The sequence below is a fragment of the Colletotrichum jinshuiense genome, chromosome 4, assembly GCF_051148585.1.
Source record: "Colletotrichum jinshuiense chromosome 4, complete sequence".
In the NCBI taxonomy this organism is placed as follows: Eukaryota; Fungi; Ascomycota; class Sordariomycetes; order Glomerellales; family Glomerellaceae; genus Colletotrichum; species Colletotrichum jinshuiense.
Genome location: NC_139311.1, coordinates 1,569,936 through 1,587,228, shown reverse-complemented (window position 1 = coordinate 1,587,228; position 17,293 = coordinate 1,569,936). Strand labels below are relative to the sequence as shown.

Below are 17,293 nucleotides of genomic sequence, written 5' to 3'. Positions count from 1 at the left end.
GTACATTACGGCCAAGGCTCATGACTACCGTTTCGACTTCTGGTAGAAATCATAATAAAAAAATTAAATAATATTTTTTTGTGAACCCGACTAAACAGGGTGATGGCGCACCTCAAGGGGCAAGCCGCAACTCCAGGAAGGGCCCGAGCCTTGGAGTCTGTAGCAGGGGATACAGGCAACGTCTCCGGAGCCGAAGCCGCCCGCGCGAGGGAGAGCTGTCAAAAACGCAGATCTACCGCGGTGATCCTGTGCACCCCCGGTCGGCACCACATTTGATTGGGCCTGTGGCTGGAAGGAAGTGGCATATCCCGAGTAGCAGCAATGTTTTGCCCTGGCGGCCGTGTCGCCTGGGGTCCCACGATGACATTTCTGCTCGCAATTCTTTGACAGGTCCCGAAAACGGCTGAAGGCGGGTGCATGACAGGTCGAAGGGTTGGGAGATTCGTGATGGGATCTAGGCAAACACGGATTGCGATTGGCCGCTCGGGCTGTTGCGGTATGGTTGATCTGAGGTTGATCGGAACCAAAGATGGGATTGCTCAGGTTGTCAAACGCGAGCTCGAATTGCGATTGGTCCCTCAGGATCTGTCATGATGGGCTCCTTGTCAGGTGTCGCCTCAAGTTGCTGCGCCCCAAGAGTTGAGTTGGGGGTTCCGTCGGAACGGGGTGCACATCACACACACAAAGGAGAGCAGACAAGGAGAGACGGAAGCCCGGGTGCTGACTGATGGGTCGACAGGGGTCATGGCCTACGGCAGAGGCGAAGGCTGACTTCTGAGGTGCAGCTGTATGTATAAGGAGATTGTTGGAGACTGTCGGCGGCGTGGTAGCCGCGCTGTTCAATGTCCTCCGAGGACGTTCAATTCTGCACGTCGCTAATGCAAATCTTTTGGTTCTTTCGGTTTCGCCTAGCAGCCTCGAGTCACCCACTCTCTTACTGGCTCAGTCCATATACAGGCACAGCGTGGCCGCTCTCTGGCCCTGGCGTGGCAACAACGGCAGCTAGGGCCCACCCCCCTCAGTGGTTTTGTTTGGCAACGGAATCGGTAGAGAACAGGTTGAGAAGCCGAATTCGTTACAGCTGCTAACTCCGAACCACTCGCATCACGTCTTTCGGGTGGTCAATACTCTATACTCGTTGCTAGGCCTCGCTGCTTTGATTGCCCTGGAGCTTAGCAACGGACAGATGGGGGCCCGGCCACATGGCGCTACTTTAGCAATTCAGCCAGAGCAGCGAACCGGCTCCACGTCCACTGCAGGTACCGATTTCCTCCGGACGACACAACTGCCCCTTCCAGCGTAGGGCGGCCCATGCCACAGGTCACGAGTCCGTGAGACGGCCACGAGAGCCTGCACTCTGCCAGCCAACGGGTTCAGTCTTGGTCGATAGACTGTGGCGTTTATGTGCATTGAACATTAACCTCTAGTCGGCTGCCTTAATAAGGCCAGACTGGTGTGACAGCGCATCATTACATGGCTGGGAGGGTAGTGGCGGTTGAGAGTGAGTTGGGTGCGTCTAAGTAAGTCCCTAGCTGACTTGGGACGCGGGAAAGGACTCCTTCAGCTTCATTCGTAGGCAGATCTGGGTGACACAATTGGCACCCTTACTTGTCGACATGGTTGGCAACGAAAGGCTGCTTGGTTGCTTGCCCCGATCTCGCAGCCGATGCTGGGTATCGATCTCGGTGTGCAGTTTACCGGGCCTCATCTGCATGGGCCGGGGCAAGGTTGACTGGCGTGATATAGCGGTGGTTGCCTTATCTGTGGTGGTCGTGCTTGGGCATGGGTCGTTTAAGCCCGGTCTGGCGTGCACAGCGTGTGTCCGGTTCCGTTGGTGATTGGCAGCACCTGGCAAACAATGCACACACGCTCAAGTGCGGAAGGGAGTGCATGTCATGCGAAGCTACTACTGGCAGATCGAGATGCGCCATGATTAGATGGCATCTGCATCTGTCCGTTGAGTGCCTGTCCGTTGAGTGGGAAAGAAAGCCAAAGTCCGAGATGTGCATACGTAGTAAGTGAGTGGATAGATTTGGTTGTGACGAGTCCTATCGATTAGTGCAACCCCCTATGCAGATGTATGTATATACTGATGTATGTATATGTATTCTTCACTAGGATGCGGAGTGGATATGCGGGTTGAACTGAAGGGGAAAGAGCCACCAAGTGTCTTTGCAATTGTACCTGGCACTTGCACCCGCCATTCTGCTTAGGGTGGGCCATTTTCCTCCTTCTCCTTCTCCTTCTTCTGCCCCCTTACTCTTTTCTTGCCATCTCCAAAATAAACAAATCAAAAGACTCTCAGACGTCACGCAAATAGCAACCAGAAGCTAGTACGTATCTGTGAATAGCGTCGATCCTAGCCCGTCTTCCACTTCCATCAATACCTACCTACGACAGGGCTGGACCGCCAGCGTAAGCAGACGACAGCGGCTCCAGCAGCCTGACACAGCTGGCTTCAAAGACGGGCAGGCTCGCTAGTCATGGTAGTCGAGACCGTGCCGTCAAAGGGTGCCTGTGCAGCATCACACCCCCGTGACTCTGAGGAATTAAGCCTGGATTCCCGCACGCCGCTCATGTCCTGGCCGTCGCCTCAGACGTCACTTGGCATCCGGGGCATTACCCGATGGCTTGCTCCGACTGAAGGGTTAGGGAGAAAACAGAAGTGTAATTTCCATGTGCCACTAACAAGACGGGCCCAACCGCTGTAGTGAAAAATTCAATAAAAAACGGTGAGCTCGAGAGAATAGAGACAACCCTGAGGCCATGACTGACCTCCAGGGAGAACTTATGGCCTTGGGCATGGGAGACGTAAGCAGCCCCGCTATCCATCTTAATAATGAATTGTTTGCCGTCAAGCAAAGCCAAATGCTGAATGTCACACCTGCCTTGTCACTACGGAGTATCACTGCCTTACCCGGCATACCTCCCTCCGGAGGTAACTCCTTCCCATTGGCTCCAAATCCGTAGCCGTGGGGGGGATGGAGCGGGAAGCCCTTTTTCCGATCAAGATTTCCTGTTTGCTTACGCCCGCCTCTTCACCGGTGCCATAGACTCGGACTTGACACCGACTGCGAACATCCGCCAACGACCACTCTCCCGATGTGAGATGTGATGGAAGGGGGGAAGCAACCCACCCCCCCCCCCCCCCCCTCCCCAAAAGAAACACCTCACAGATGCCCGTCATCTGAGATTGGTGAATTGCGCGTGTGCACACGCGCGCACATATATATATATGTATATATATGCAAATACCGCATCCACGCACAACTATTCAGGCACCGCGGCAGGGGCATTTGTGCAGCGTGGCAACCTCAAGAGCGCCTTCGTGGTCTACATGGTAGCCTACACAGATGGGCGAATACTATGTACGGATCGGATATACGGTAAACAAACACTTACTTACGCACACACTCACATCGAATCCTGCCAACATCGGCCGGTCAATCGCGGCTTTTTTCCGGTCCACGCACAGAACCTAACACTTTGCCCAGTGCAGTTTCAAATTGTAACCCGACTCGTCACTGAGTAGCTCAGGTTTTCCGTTCTCCATCATCAGCCGCTGGAAAAATGAAGTAGTCTAGAAAGAACTAGCTCTGCTGTTCCCGCTGCCGTCGTAGGATTGCCCGCCGGATCAGCCATCTGTGCCGCCGTACAAAGATTGGACGCCACTGGGCTGCGCGTTGACACGAACAGGGGCGTATGTTGGTTAGCATCTGGGGACCGAGTACCATCGAGAAGAGGTCGGTCTCTTGCTCTTCCACAACGAACTTCCAGTCTCATTTTCAGGAGAAGGAACAATCTAACTGACAAACCCGAGTGCCTGCAACCCTGGGCGTCGACCTGGATCTTGGAGATCCTGTCATTTATCCGTCTCTAGGTTATTTCCAATACTTCGACCAATCTTCCAGAGCTGTGGCCACTCACTGATCCCAGCATCACTAATTATCAGTCACGTCCATCTCTCCTGCACAGTGCGTTCCCGCTGCCCTGTGCGTCGAAGCACATACCCACCTGCAGAACGGACAGGGCGATCATGCCAATGGAATTGCCATGCTGCCGGCTAAAGGCCCAAGATCCTCCGCCGCCATCTAGTCAAGCAAACTGCATATCGAAGTGCTGCTGTTTCTTTGGGCCATGTCCGATCCTCTTCCGCCGGCATGTTTCACCGACGAGCCAGCTGTAGTTTTTAGTCGGCCAGTGGTGCTGATACAGACAAGGCGCCCGTCTTCCTGTCTGTGTATGATTTGTACCCCAGTTCACCGCTGTACTGCTGGATTTCTGACTTGCCCATGTCGAAAAATCCCAGTACCGCCCGGGCATCTTCACCGCGACCTTCTGCCCCCCCGTCCCAGGGTTAATAGGGGATTTCGGGCTGCTGTGGAGGCTGCCTTGTCATGCCCACACGGCCCATGGTTCTGGCCTCCACCTCCGACAAGGGGTGATAATAATGAACGATGCAACCTATAATACCCTGTGCCACAAGATTGGTCAGTGGCTCCAACTTACCTCCGGCAGAGTTCCCCCAATGCGTCCGTTCACTCTAGAGTAGCCTCCGAAGCTTCAGGTTGCTACCAGGGACGACTGCCCAGAAAACCTTCATTCAACAGTCCGGATTTGGTAACATGGTGTTTTTTTGTCCAGAATTGACCGAAATAGAACGTTGACCAGCTAGTCTCGCCGAACAGACACAGCCATCGCATGGCGAGCGTCTGTTCACCTCAGCGCCTCATGTTTCAGAACACTCGATCAACTGTCTGCGACCTCCCTTCATCTGTTTGCTTTCCAGCCCTGATGCTGCGTGTACTATGCCGGCATGCGGCGTGGCCATTGTGCTCATCTCTCTTCGCCGATCGTCAACCATGCGTGTTCGTGTTCAACTAATGGGCGGCATGTCCGGTGTAGTCCGTACATTGCTATAGAGCAAGAAAAGGATCGCCGAGGTGGGGATTTAACTCCTAGTTACTGTGCACCAACAAATGGCATCGTACGTTTGACAGCTCCACGATGTCTGGGAAAAAAAAGAAATGTAACTCGTTGTCTTGACGAAAGCCTGGCTTGTTCGGCCTGCCAGATCGCTGGGTGGCCCACTCAACCGCATGAGCAGGGATCATTTTCGCAAAAATGACCAAACTAAGCAAAGATTACCCGTCAAGAGGTTCCCATCCAGATGGATCCCTTTTTTGACAAGACAAGGGGTCTACACCACTTCCCATTGATGAGACGGAAGAACCCGCCAACTGTGGTCCTCAGAGGTACTTTACTTCGGTATCCGTACAGAGTATCATGAAGCCAATTATCCACTTGTTCCACGTTTCGATTCGGATCCGGCTCCGTCTCCCACTACCGAAACATGGCCGGCTATTGGCCTGCCTGTTGAACGTTTTAAACACGAGCTCGGTTTTTTAGAAGGAGACGATTGAAAAGTATTGGCGTTCATACGAAGCTGTGCGACATGTTGCAAGAATTGCTTAAGCGCGAGGGCAACCAAGACTCCACTGGGAGAGAATTTCTGCCATGTCACTCCCAGGGAATGGTGGGCAAGTGGGTTCTCCTGTCGTGGCTGACAATCCCGGGGGTTTGGTCCTTTGTGAGCCCCGGGGCCGTATCCAGCATATTGCCATGGGGAGACCAACCACCGTTCAAGGACCCCGAAGAGCAGAACCGCACCAGTTGATCGTGACAAGATCGAGAATCTGGCAGCGGTACTTCTCCATCGCCGGCCCAAATGTAGATGAGCCGCATACCTCGGCCTGCCATCTCATGTCACAGTCTTGGTGACCCTGCCCATTCAAATTAAGACTGAGACGGTACGGATGCAATACTTTTGCTTCGTTGGGGGACCAAGGCCCCTTGCTTACACTGCTTGCAAGCAACGGTCATACGAATATGGATTCCGCAATACGTACTGCTGTGGCCCCCTGGAACCGCTCTGGTTGCCGGTTGAAGGCAGCAAATCGTGGGTATCCAACGTACCCTCCCATCATGTCTTTAAATCACTGGTTCCTCAAGTCGACGGCCGGTTGGTTGTACAACCATTGGGCGTGCAGCAGCATCCCGCAATGCCGCAAGCATACAGGCGGCATGTTACCAAGACTCGTGTTGTACCCTGTTGTCTGACGCAGAGCCCACGCTTGCCCTCATTCTGCGTCCGTAGTGTGCTTTTGACGCAATCCAAAGGGGGGGGGGGGTTGAACTTGTGACGGAGTCATCCGTCCAAGCTCAGATGCGCTGTCGGGCATACCCATTGTTGAACAGGCAGCGTCAGTGATCAGCAAATACAACCTTGGTCATGCTGGGTTCCGCATATCCAGGTCACAAAGCCGGAGTCCACGGTCGGCCAGTATGGCCAACAGACTATCTCACAAGTCTAGTTCTCCAACCTCGATCTTTGTTATCCCCGATGGTCGGCGACCAAGACAAACAATATTGCTTTTTCAAGTTCCCTGCTGCAGGACGCAGCATTTTCCGACATGATATATGACTTAATCGATGCGGACCTTGGCCGACGTCCCACAGACGCTATGCAGCTCACTTGATAGAACCATTGCCTCTGTGACAGGAAGTCGACTCAGAGCCACGCTAAAGACCGCCAAACTGCAGTTCTGAAAGAGATACTCTGCAGGCTGCGCCGCTCACGCTCAGCCTTTTCGGATATGTCGGGGACTCGGGTACCTTTTTTTTTCTTTCTTTCGGTTTTTAATTTTCTAATCTGACGAGTCCGCTTTTCGAAAACTGGAGTCTCGAATGATTGTGGCATCCTTTGAGAACAACCATGTCTTCCCTGTGGACAGGGAATCTCACAAAACGCTGTTCTTGCGAAATCAGTCACTTTATTTGTCTTGGACGGGACGTCTTTGAGAATGCCATCCACACGGAGTACGTTGAGAACACAAGGAAGTCGCTTTGCTTGTAGCTTTGACGTTGATTAGACGGCGGCGCCAATGCATCCCGGCCTCGGGAATCGCCGCACGCTAGGCCATCGTCAGGCTCTTGACAGAAGCTTTCCAAGACGTCCGGGCATGTCGTACGAGTGGTACGCTTCCAAATGAGCCCTATTCCACTTTGGATTCCTTACATGCAATCAAGACAAATCATGTTGTCCAACCATCCCATGGACGTGGGAATCCAGTGGATACTTTACGACGGCCGCCGTCACTCGTACCCGGTGAGTGAGCGCCGTGGTGATATTTCCCATTGAAGCCACCAGGTCGGATCTTTGGACGACGGCGACCCTTGCCGCGGCCCCGTGTATCGCGTCCCGCAAGCTGCTCCTGATTAAGTAACACAGCCGCTCGGAGCGGCCAGCCAGGCTATGATACGTACCGCCCTTGCTTTCCTGGGCCCTTGGAAGTGACACAGACATATCAGATGGAGATTCCGAGGTCCACCGGCCGGTAGTTCCATTCGGGTGTGCACCTGTGTATTGTGGTATGCTACGGCAATGTCGAGGTGTTGGCAGCGACAGTTGATGCAGCCGCTTCCTGCTCCGCACGTCAGGCGCAAACCTTGAGGGTGACAGCAACGGTCAGCAGTTATTAGCGTCACAGGGGAATAAGGTAAACGGGCCAGGTTGGGTCTGGGTGTAATAGTGTTGAGATGCCCTTGGCTGGTGACATCGGGGGCACTCGCAGAGAGACAGAGCAACCCCCCCCTCCCGGCTGTACGAACACGAACTGCGTGAGGCTCCAACCTCGTCACCTCATCCAGCAAATTTCACACCCACAGGGGCAGAGAGGCATGGTACCATCAAGACCATGTTGGTGACGTTCTCCCGATGGGCAATCAAAAGAGAGAAGGGGGAAAGAAAACAGCAATCTTGGGTTCGATCTGGACTTTGGCAAGGCAGCCGATCCTGCAGACAGCAGGCAGGATGAGGCCAGGGGCACAGGGCAACAGGCCCCCAGGCCCCAGATCCAGGCGGTCGCTGCAAAGTCGAGGGAATCGCAGAAGCATCATTGGAAAGCCGGCACATATTGGAACTCCACTACGAGGGTCTTCGCGGACGGGTTGGCGGGATATCTGGCCTCATTATGAAGTCATTTCTCTCCCCGGCATAGGGAATGTCATTGCGAGACTCCATTTCCACCCCCCTCAGCGGTCTGGGTCACATCGACGTCTTCTTCTCCTTATTCCTCATGGAGCTTCCCCCCCACCACGGCCAAATTGCAGAGGGGATCTGTCAAGTTTGACAGCCGCAAGGGGACCATCAGATCCAACGCTGATGGATCGGATTAGGACGATTCAAGTGGAGTGGCAAACTAGCTAGGAGGTTTAACGTCCAAACATGCCTTCTGCCGACACATCTTGTTCCCCATCGGCTCCAGGGATCAGCCAGGTAGAGGGGAGCAACGCTCATAACGCTGGACGCAGAACTGGCGTGACCGGCAGGGATCAGAGGGAGCTCAAAATCTCGTACATTGGGTTTCCCGGCCCCTGAGGCCGAGGCATGGGGGCCTGTCAGAGTTCCCATCCACTCGCAACTTGTCAACCCGCCCCGCAGACCATGACCGCAGGCAAATCTGGCTTTCGCGGCAGACGTGATCCCGGGAGCCGTGCACAATTGCCATTCTCCTGGCGTTGCTTCCGGGCTTCTGAAACTGAACAGGCAGGTCCGACCGGTGCCAGAAAATGGCTGCTCTCCACTCGTTTGCCCTGATCTGATCCCGGCCCGCCGACGTTTGGCTGTCAATCTGCCTGTTGGGGGGGGGGGGGTCCCTGACGAGAAGAGCAAGGCGAGAGCCGGAACCAGCGCGTCGCTCACCAACCCTCAACCCCTACCTACCGCAAGCTCTCTCTCCTCGTCCTCCTCGTCCTCCTCCTCCTCCTCTCTCTGTCTCCTTGTCCTCCTCACCCTCCTGCATCCCCGGTTGAGCTGAGCCCAGCCTTAACGTGGCCCGAGCGTCCTGTCAAATCGTAAAAAAAACTTCAATTGGACTGGGGACGCCTCCCCTCCCGGCGGGGCCAAGGGATACCCCCAGCACCTGTCACGGTTTCTGGCGAGCGAATCGCATTACGTTCTCGCATGCAGGCCAAAAGGCGTGAAAATCCCCCAACGACGGCGAGCATAACGCTGTCAAAAGCTTCGATTCGACAACGGCCCGCGGAAGAAGGGCGAGGGAAACCCTAAATCGGAAAAGGAAAAAGAATCAAAAATAAAATCAAGAGTTGATCATCGACCAACCCTACATCCTATGTCGCACGCGCTCTCCCCCGGGTTAGCGGGAGGGATGATGGCCTCTTGTGCAAAAGAACCTCCAAGGGGGTCCTCTAAAACGGATCGACAAGTGTTTCCTCACCATGAGCTGACCTGGTTTTCAGGCTGCTTTTTTTTCCCTTTCTCTTTCTTCCATTGGAGTTCTTTGCCCCCCTCCGCCCCTTCAGATCCTCTGTGCCGTGCATATTGATGGCCCCGCCGTCAAACCACCCTCTGTCGATGTTCGAGGCCCCCCCCTCATTATTCCATCCTCCACCGGCCCGGCAGGGATAGAGCCTCTCGGTTTTTTTCCTTTTTCTTCACTCAGAATGGCATGTTGTTTTTGTGCATACAGGATCTTGCCGCTTGTTGGATCCCCTCCTCTCCACCCAACCCATCACAGATTTGGCAGGAAAGAGGAGGGGGGGGAAGAGGGGGGGGAGCAACTTGTCACACCTGCCAGCCAGTCGCATCTTGTAGATTTTTGACTCTTGACAGCACCACACCCGGTGGATGTGTGTGTGTGTGTGTCCGTGTGTGCAGCCTGCGCCGCTCTTTGGCCCTCCTTTCGCGAGAGGAAACATCAGTCCGCCGGGAACCTCACTAAGCTCCCTCCTGTTTTGGACGACACTTGCGAGTCTTGAGGTGAAGCTCGTCACAGAAACTGCCTGCCGCCTCGGCCCCCTCCCCAACGCTGCCTGTCAACCACGGACGTTTTTGACACTCGTGTCAAAGCAGATTTGTCATTTTCCTCCCACTCCCACCCCCTCCCCCCCATTCCTGCAATCATTCGCATGCCCGCACGTTGGATTGGCTAGTCGGTCTCTTCTTGACAGCCTGATAGACATCGGAAGGCAGGCACACACACGCAGGTGCCCCTTGTGAGGTTCGTCCTTGCATGCCCTATCCCGCAAGAAAAGAAAGGGGGAAAAAAAACGGGGGAAAGGAGGCGACTATGTCTGTGGACAAGACACAAACGTTCACACATCAGACCAGGCACGGCAGGTGTCAGTGACTGTCTTGCCCGTTCGAGGAAAGATTCAAAAAGTGCCGTGATTGCTTTTTGGGGCTCGTACACATGGGATCAACTTGCATATTCGGACCGGATCCAGGGCTCTACCTGCCACGAGACGAGTGAGACCCAACCAGACTGTTGCTAGACCCGGTCCATATATTGTCTCCAACCAATGTGCTCTGCTTTTCGATATAAACAAAACGATACTTGAAGAAACGTGGATCAGTACCGCCACGGGTCAATATGATCACCGCCGTAAACAACCTAACTGCCACAGACCGGCAGTCCCCATGTAGATTCCCCCCCCCCCCCCCCCCCCGCCCCCCCCAGTTTTTCTTTCTTTGACAAATCAGACATACATGGAAGACTGAGGTTTCGAAGAACGAGGTGTGCCTGTCTACGAATATCCCTTTTCCACGGCCTCAAACTCTTGATCGGAATGGATGACGTGATACCCGGGCTTCCGGGTACAAGGGGGTACACACGGAGGACGGAGGGAGGAAAAGGGGGGGAGGGGGGCGTGATCCAAAACGTCAAGAAAAGGGGGGACTTTTCTGGTATTTGGCATTCGTTCGAGACGAACGGGTTGTTGCGCCCGAGTTGCCCTTGTGCGTATGACTGACAAGCTCAGACAGAAACATCCCGAGAAGGCGGAAGGGAGCGGAGGAGGGGTAGACCCTACATCGCATCTCGCCGCCCATGGCCTGGCAAGTATCCCCAAAGCAGGCAATACCGCTTCTCCCGTCTATATCTCCAAACAGGTATGCTACTCCCATACAACAGACGAAAAGAAGAGACAAAGGGGAGAGAATGGGTAAAGATTGTTGTTATTTCCGATGTCTGGTCCCGGTGCAGTCAATGTCAATCATATTCCCGTGCCGGGCTCTACCTTGTTTTGGTAGGCGCCTGAACAACCAGACCAAACCAAACCAAAGTAACCATCTCCATCCCCCCTCCCCTGATCCCAAAAGTCGAGTTAAGGGGAACGTGGGAAGTAAGTAATGCGATGACCACACCTTACTGCCGGTACCTGACAACGATACGGCCGAAGACTCAGAAAAGCCCCAAAGCCACCACTGAGATGAACGCCATGATTACCACGTCCAGCAAGCCCCTGTTGGTTCTGCTATCCTCGCCGCAGAACCTTACTTAGGAAACCGCCTCGGCCCCTCCTGGGTGTTTCATCCCCGGAGACCAATGTGTCTTTCGTCCCGTCTTTTCCTCTGAGGCTGTGGTGGCCATGGCCCGTATCGCCCGCTTGTTGTACATCTCCCCTACTGATCTTCACGTACGAGTCCTCTGAAGGGGGCGCCGCAAGAGCCGCTCCCGAGTCAAAGTAAGTGGGGTAGCCCTCGGCGGCAAGCTTAGACAGTCCACCAGACGTGGATTTGGCATTTGACGAGGGGTTAGCGGTGGCGAGAGAGGTGGTGGCATTAGGTGGCGTGTCGGCGGGTTTCCCTTGCCGGATGAGAGAGAGGCCTTTATCGAGATACTCGACAAGCGGCGCCTTTGTGTCAAAATCATGGTTTGTGCTGTCCTTGCCGACACCCAAGCTGCCTTGTCTGCTGCCTCGGTTGACGGAAGCTGTCGAGCCGTCCCATCTTCCTGTCATCGTCGGGGATGTCGCTTTCGCTTCCCCAGCGTCAGGAGCGGCAGCTGGCGTCTCGGCGGACCCACTGCCCTGGACGTCTAAGGCTTTGCGGTAGAGGTCCGGGACGCGACACCGGAACTCGGCTTCGAGGTCTAGTTCATGCTGGCTCGTGGCTCGCGCGTGGTCCGAGTTGGCCAACGGGTTGGGCGTTGACGGATTTACTCTGCCCTCGTTGTCGATCTGAGTCAGCAGCTCCTTGTACTGCGATCTCCTCGCCGCATCATCCTCTGAGGATGTCATCTTGTCCCCGTCCCGAAGGAGTATCTCCGTGTGTGCTCTGGCCTCGTCCGTCATCTTGGACCCGACGATGGACCTGCCATACGAGACGCTAAACTCCTTGTAGTGGCCCTTGAGAACGAAACACCGGCCGGGCCAGCCCCAACTGCGGAACTTTCCATCGAGGACCTCGGCTACGGGGCATTCCCACGAGAAGTCAACGGCACGGGCGTAGACGACCATGCAGATGGTTGATTGCCACTCTCCGAACTTTTGCCTGCCCTGTTGATCTGTAAAGGCGCGCTCGATCATGTCCAACGAGGCATCTTGAATGAATTTTAAGGGCGCTCGAAGGTTGATCGCGCCTCGTATATGGGACCTTTCGAAGTCGGCTGGTGGCCGGAGATCGATGAGTAATATCCTGCCAAAAGGAAGTATCTCAATGATCCTGTTGAGGTGATGGGGTAGTATCATCCGTGCTCCTCGAGGTGCCCCAGGTGCCAGGTCGTCCATTTTGAGGTTCTGGAATTGGTGCGATACAACATCTCTTTCCCTTCGGTGATGGAACCATGCCTGAAAAGGTTAGTGACACATGCTCGTATCGCAGGTGGTGTTTGGTGCCTACCTCTATATGCCACAGCTCTATGCCCAGATTCGAGGCAACAAAGTTCTTCTGGTCGTCGCTTGGCAAAGGCTCTTGCTGGTAGTATTGCCGGAGCAGCGTCTCGACGTGTTGTGAGAACTTGGGTGGATCGGGCATATCTTGGAACACAGTCCTTCGCGCACTTCTCTGCTGATTAGGGATCATGGTCCTCGATATCACGGCCTCCGATGAGGCTTGGGAGGGTGATGCAAACTGCCGCTGGGGGTTGCTGAGTGAGGCAGTCGAGTTTACTGACCGCAACGGCCGCGCTGTACCGCCAGGTGACAATGAAGTAGGTGATGGCACCGCTGACTCCGGGGCTATGAACTGTCCCTCATCGCTGATTCTCGAAGTTGGTCCGTCTCCCAAAGAGTACGAGCGTAGACCAGCCAAGTGCTGGCCAATGAGACTGCCGGTCTCCGTAGGAGCATAAGTGTATGTGCTGTCTGAAAAGAAGGTATTCATCGATGCAGAGTCTGATTTCGTCATATCTGGTACTGTACGGGAGCTTGTGCTCGCTGGTATTTGTACCTGGACCTCGTCCTTTTGTGTCTTTTGGGCCATCAGATTATTCGACCTGATAAAGGCTACGAAGGAGGTGGCGTGGTCCTCAGGCAGAAGATCCCACACCATCACCGGCATAGACAACAGCAGGAGCGTAGAGTGACTCTTGAACACACCCTGGACTTTGACGTATTTGGCTAAGGCAGGGAAGTTCGATAGCCACTGCTCCCATGCGTTGAGATCCAACTGCTGATTGTCCTCCAGTGCGAGCGAGATCATCACGTGAGGTGTGTCCTCATTCGGCTCGCCAGAGATGGGCGCCCCAGGTCCTCGCCCGCCGGTCACCCCTTCAGGTGCTTCGCTTCCGTCCGAATCTGCTGTTGTATCCTGAGGAGGCGATGGCGGCCTCCTCTCAGCCGGCAAGATGCGAGATAGCTCGATGCTCGGGGCCTTGTGGTTAGTTGTCATCATGAAGTGAACGGGAGTCGACCTGGCCTCGAAGAGCTTGCCGTTGATGGTGACGGGACGTGGATGCTTTAGGCGGGCAAGGACTTCAGCGTGGAGCATCGCTGCGGAAAACGTACGGAGGCGCCATTCTTGCATCACCTCGATTAGTGCATTTGTGAACGAGTAGCGACCCGGATCCGGGGCGATGGCGTCCCAGCTTGAGGCGGAGATGGTCTCGGTGATGCTGTTGCCATTAGGGAACGTCGCACTTGCAGCCCCCGCGCAGCAGTCGAGAAGGATGAGAACGTCAGAGGCCGAATGTTCTAGCAGAGTCTGGATCGCGGACCACTGCAACCACGGTGAGTCCGGATGCCGGGTTCTAATAACGTGTTAGAGCGCATGGAATAGGTCACGAGGCGGCTCTGTCAACTCACGCGCACCAAGTGCTTTGCCTCGACTCGTCTATCCTGGCATGTCCACCATAATATACTAGAAACAGGGTGTCTTGGGCCTCGTGATCCTTGATCAATTTGCCCACTTGCATCATGAGCTCAAGATGCGAGTTTTCAGATGGTATGGGGAATATCTCCGTGTTGAAGTCAAAATCCTCCCGAAGGCACCGTTCCAGGTCCTCTAGCTCGGGCAGGACGAAGAGGTCATCACACCCCCAGTGAAGGAGCAACGCCTGCACCTTCCTATACCGCTGTGAGGTTCTACCACGGTTCGGGAATGCCCGATTTGCAGACTGGGGAGCATTAGTGAGTGGTCGAGGCGGTGTCGTTCTAGTGTCTGCAACGACTTACATCCTCCAAGGTCTGTGCGAAGCTGTCAAGATGCTTGACATGATAGCTCACGCGGCTGACATCATGGGTGGCAGTCCGCGGCGTATCGCCGGAACTGGATCCGTACTGGTCATGTCCAGCTTGTGAGTTTACTCTTCGCGACAGACGTGTCGAGACTCTGGCACCTACAGTTGAGTCTGCACTGCTCACGCTGTTCCCGGCGGGTCGTCGCGACCGGATGGTCACGTACGGCTGGTGGTCGCCCATTTATTTGCCAATCCCTCTTTTTATTCTTGTGTTCCTCTTCTTTCCGCCGAGTCTGATGTAGATATCTACCGAGGCGGTCTATGGTATCGTATAAAGGTCGGGAAACGCGGGGTGGGGTCTAGTCGCTAGAGGCTGTTGACAGGATGCATATCGTCAGGAAGGAGAAAGCTATGAAGGCCGTAGGAGCCAGAAAGACTGCAGTCTTGGGAATGGCGTCTGAAGCATCGTTGGGCAGAATTGGCGGGAGCCCTCGGTCTAGAAGAGAGGAAAATAAGGGTAGACGTCGTCGGCGGTGTCTTCAGGCATGGCCCCGTCGCTTCGGTCGGCGGAGGGCGGCGGGTTGGAGGGCATCCCACTTTCGCGCCAGTGTCGGTAACTAAAGCGGCTTAGCGTTGTCGAGGCGCCGGTGACCTAATGGGGAGAAGACGGTGTGGATCGACCCGCTGTTGACGTCTGTCCCGAACACGTGCTGTCTCTAGCCACATCCTCTGCGGCTGTTTGTGGCTTGGTCTCTGAAAGGCTTGAGGGAGAGGTTTAACGGCCAAGAGCCCTGAACCACCCGCTGTTGATCGAGTCTTCAGCCACTAAAGCCCACTGGAGTACACGTCTGAGTTGCCCCCAACCTACGCCGAACCGGAGCTGCACACTTTCGGCACCGAGCGAGGTGTCCTCAGCAACGGGCCTCCGTCAGCGGACCCATCCGAGCACATGCTGTTCACTCATTTCACTGACCACCTCTACACCATTCGCATCACCGACAGTACTCGGTGCTATCTTGCATTTAATTCAATCGACATATCGACCTTTTTGAGGGTCCGTATCGATTAGACTTGACTGTCAGGACCGCTATCGTTTTGCGTATGACGACATTAAGATGCGTCAGCGTATCACCTTCATCCACAAGCCGAGCGATGGCGTGCCCCCAGAGTCTCTTGAGATTAGCGATGCCGGAATCAAAGGCCCAGAGATCTTGTCTGTCCGGGAGGATAGGGTAACTCTGGCCCTAGAAGAGCTTCCCTCCGAGCTATCCCAGCTTCTTAGTGAGAGCCATGAGCTACATATCAGATGGGCCAGCCCAGTGGCCTACGATACTATAGGACCTTTGGCATCGAGATTATCGCCGGGGTTTCATCTCTTTTATACACCAAAGATGGAGGGCGAGTGGAATGCGTAAGTTCTCTATGAGATACAGTAAAGAGGGAGTACTTATACAGATACAGGACGAAGCTGTGTGATGCCCTCACGAATGTGTTTGGCAGCAGCAGCTGTTCATCATCCGAGGTTTGCAACACCCCTCTTTATGTCACGCCTGGTTACACAGTTGAATGTCTAACTGCTAGAATAGTCATTCACAAGCCTTCCGAATGACAGGTTCTCTCACTCCGCGGCCCTCCAGTACTACGAGCCACTTGAGAACCTCGATGCATTCATTCAGCATACAGCCGAGCAGCTGTGCCCATCATCAGACACTAACTGCAAATCCCGCGCCGAAGATCTCAAGGGAGCAGCATCCCTCGACATCTCGTACGACACAATCTCGCACGCCCTAAAACTCACAGCACAGTGGCCTTACGGGAAACACCGCGTCTCCGTCGCCTCGACGCCGAACCACAGGACCGAGGTGGGCATCCTCACTCTGGACGACTCTTCGAAGCCTGAGCCGCACGAAATCGGCATGGCTGGCGGCCTCACCGTCCTCGGCGAGCACACCAAGCCCTCGTCTGTTCTCTTCAACTTACCCGCTCGTCACCGCCTGCACGAGGATTCGAGCCCCAGCTCGTTCTCGGCAAAGTTCCTCGAGCCGACGGGCCTGCACCCTACGCTGCAACTGAGATTCAACTCGGCCAAACCGCCCGTGGATGACGCGTACTGCGCCGTCCACGCGCACCTTACGCTTCCCAAGGCCATCTTCGCGGACCGCTACCAGCTTGCAGACGACTTATTTCTCAAGTCCAAGAACCTGACAGCGCTGCGTTACTCCAGCTCGCCCGTTGATCTCGAAGCCCCGGCTTATGCTACAAAGCCGTGGGGCTCGGGCGTGCTGCTTGAGCTCGCACCGCCGTCGACAGAGGGGAAGAACGATGAGTGGACGGCCGAGATCCCACTGCACCTTCGTTACCTTGAGCCGGCTACCGGTGGGTACACGGACGTGGAGGTGCCGTACCCGGCCGTATTCTGGGCTTGTTCCTCTGAGGAGGGGACTAAATTCCCGAGCAGCCCGTTCGAGAGGGTGAACCTGGGCTACGATGCACTATTTGGGCCAAGGACGGTGTTCTGGCACGTTGAGCCGCTACCAACAGCTGGGGATGCGGCTGGTCGGCTGATGAGCACCGTGCGAGTGCCGGTCCTGGAGGCCGGACAGGCCAACTGGGTTCGGGTCGGGACGGCGGCTGCGGTGGTGGTGGGATTTGCATGGGTTCTATGGAAGCTTATGGTTGCTTATTCAAAGTCTGGATACAGCAAGGAAAAGAAGGTTGACGAGAAGAAGAAGCAGTGACATGAGGTCGGATACAAGGTTGTGGTCGACAAACTGGCCATTCCGGTCAAATGAAATGAGGATCATCTCACATTT

General features: G+C 55.0%; 2 protein-coding genes across 2 annotated transcripts; one reads left to right on the top strand and one right to left on the bottom strand.

Moving 5' to 3' along the window:
* Positions 1-11,337: 11,337 nt before the first annotated feature.
* EsH8_IV_000403 (uncharacterized protein) lies at positions 11,338-14,721 on the bottom strand (the record flags this gene model as incomplete). Its single annotated transcript, XM_083265293.1, has 5 exons — positions 11,338-12,651; positions 12,704-14,051; positions 14,107-14,417; positions 14,476-14,580; positions 14,644-14,721. The coding sequence occupies 5 exons, from the start codon at positions 14,719-14,721 to the stop codon at positions 11,338-11,340; spliced, it is 3,156 nt and encodes a 1,051-aa protein (XP_083124188.1).
* An 874-nt stretch (positions 14,722-15,595) lies between these two features.
* On the top strand, positions 15,596-17,218 carry EsH8_IV_000402 (PIG-X; the record flags this gene model as incomplete). The annotated part of the gene is made up of 3 exons (XM_083265292.1): positions 15,596-15,891; positions 15,942-16,002; positions 16,067-17,218. The coding sequence occupies 3 exons, from the start codon at positions 15,596-15,598 to the stop codon at positions 17,216-17,218; spliced, it is 1,509 nt and encodes a 502-aa protein (XP_083124187.1).
* Positions 17,219-17,293: the final 75 nt, after the last annotated feature.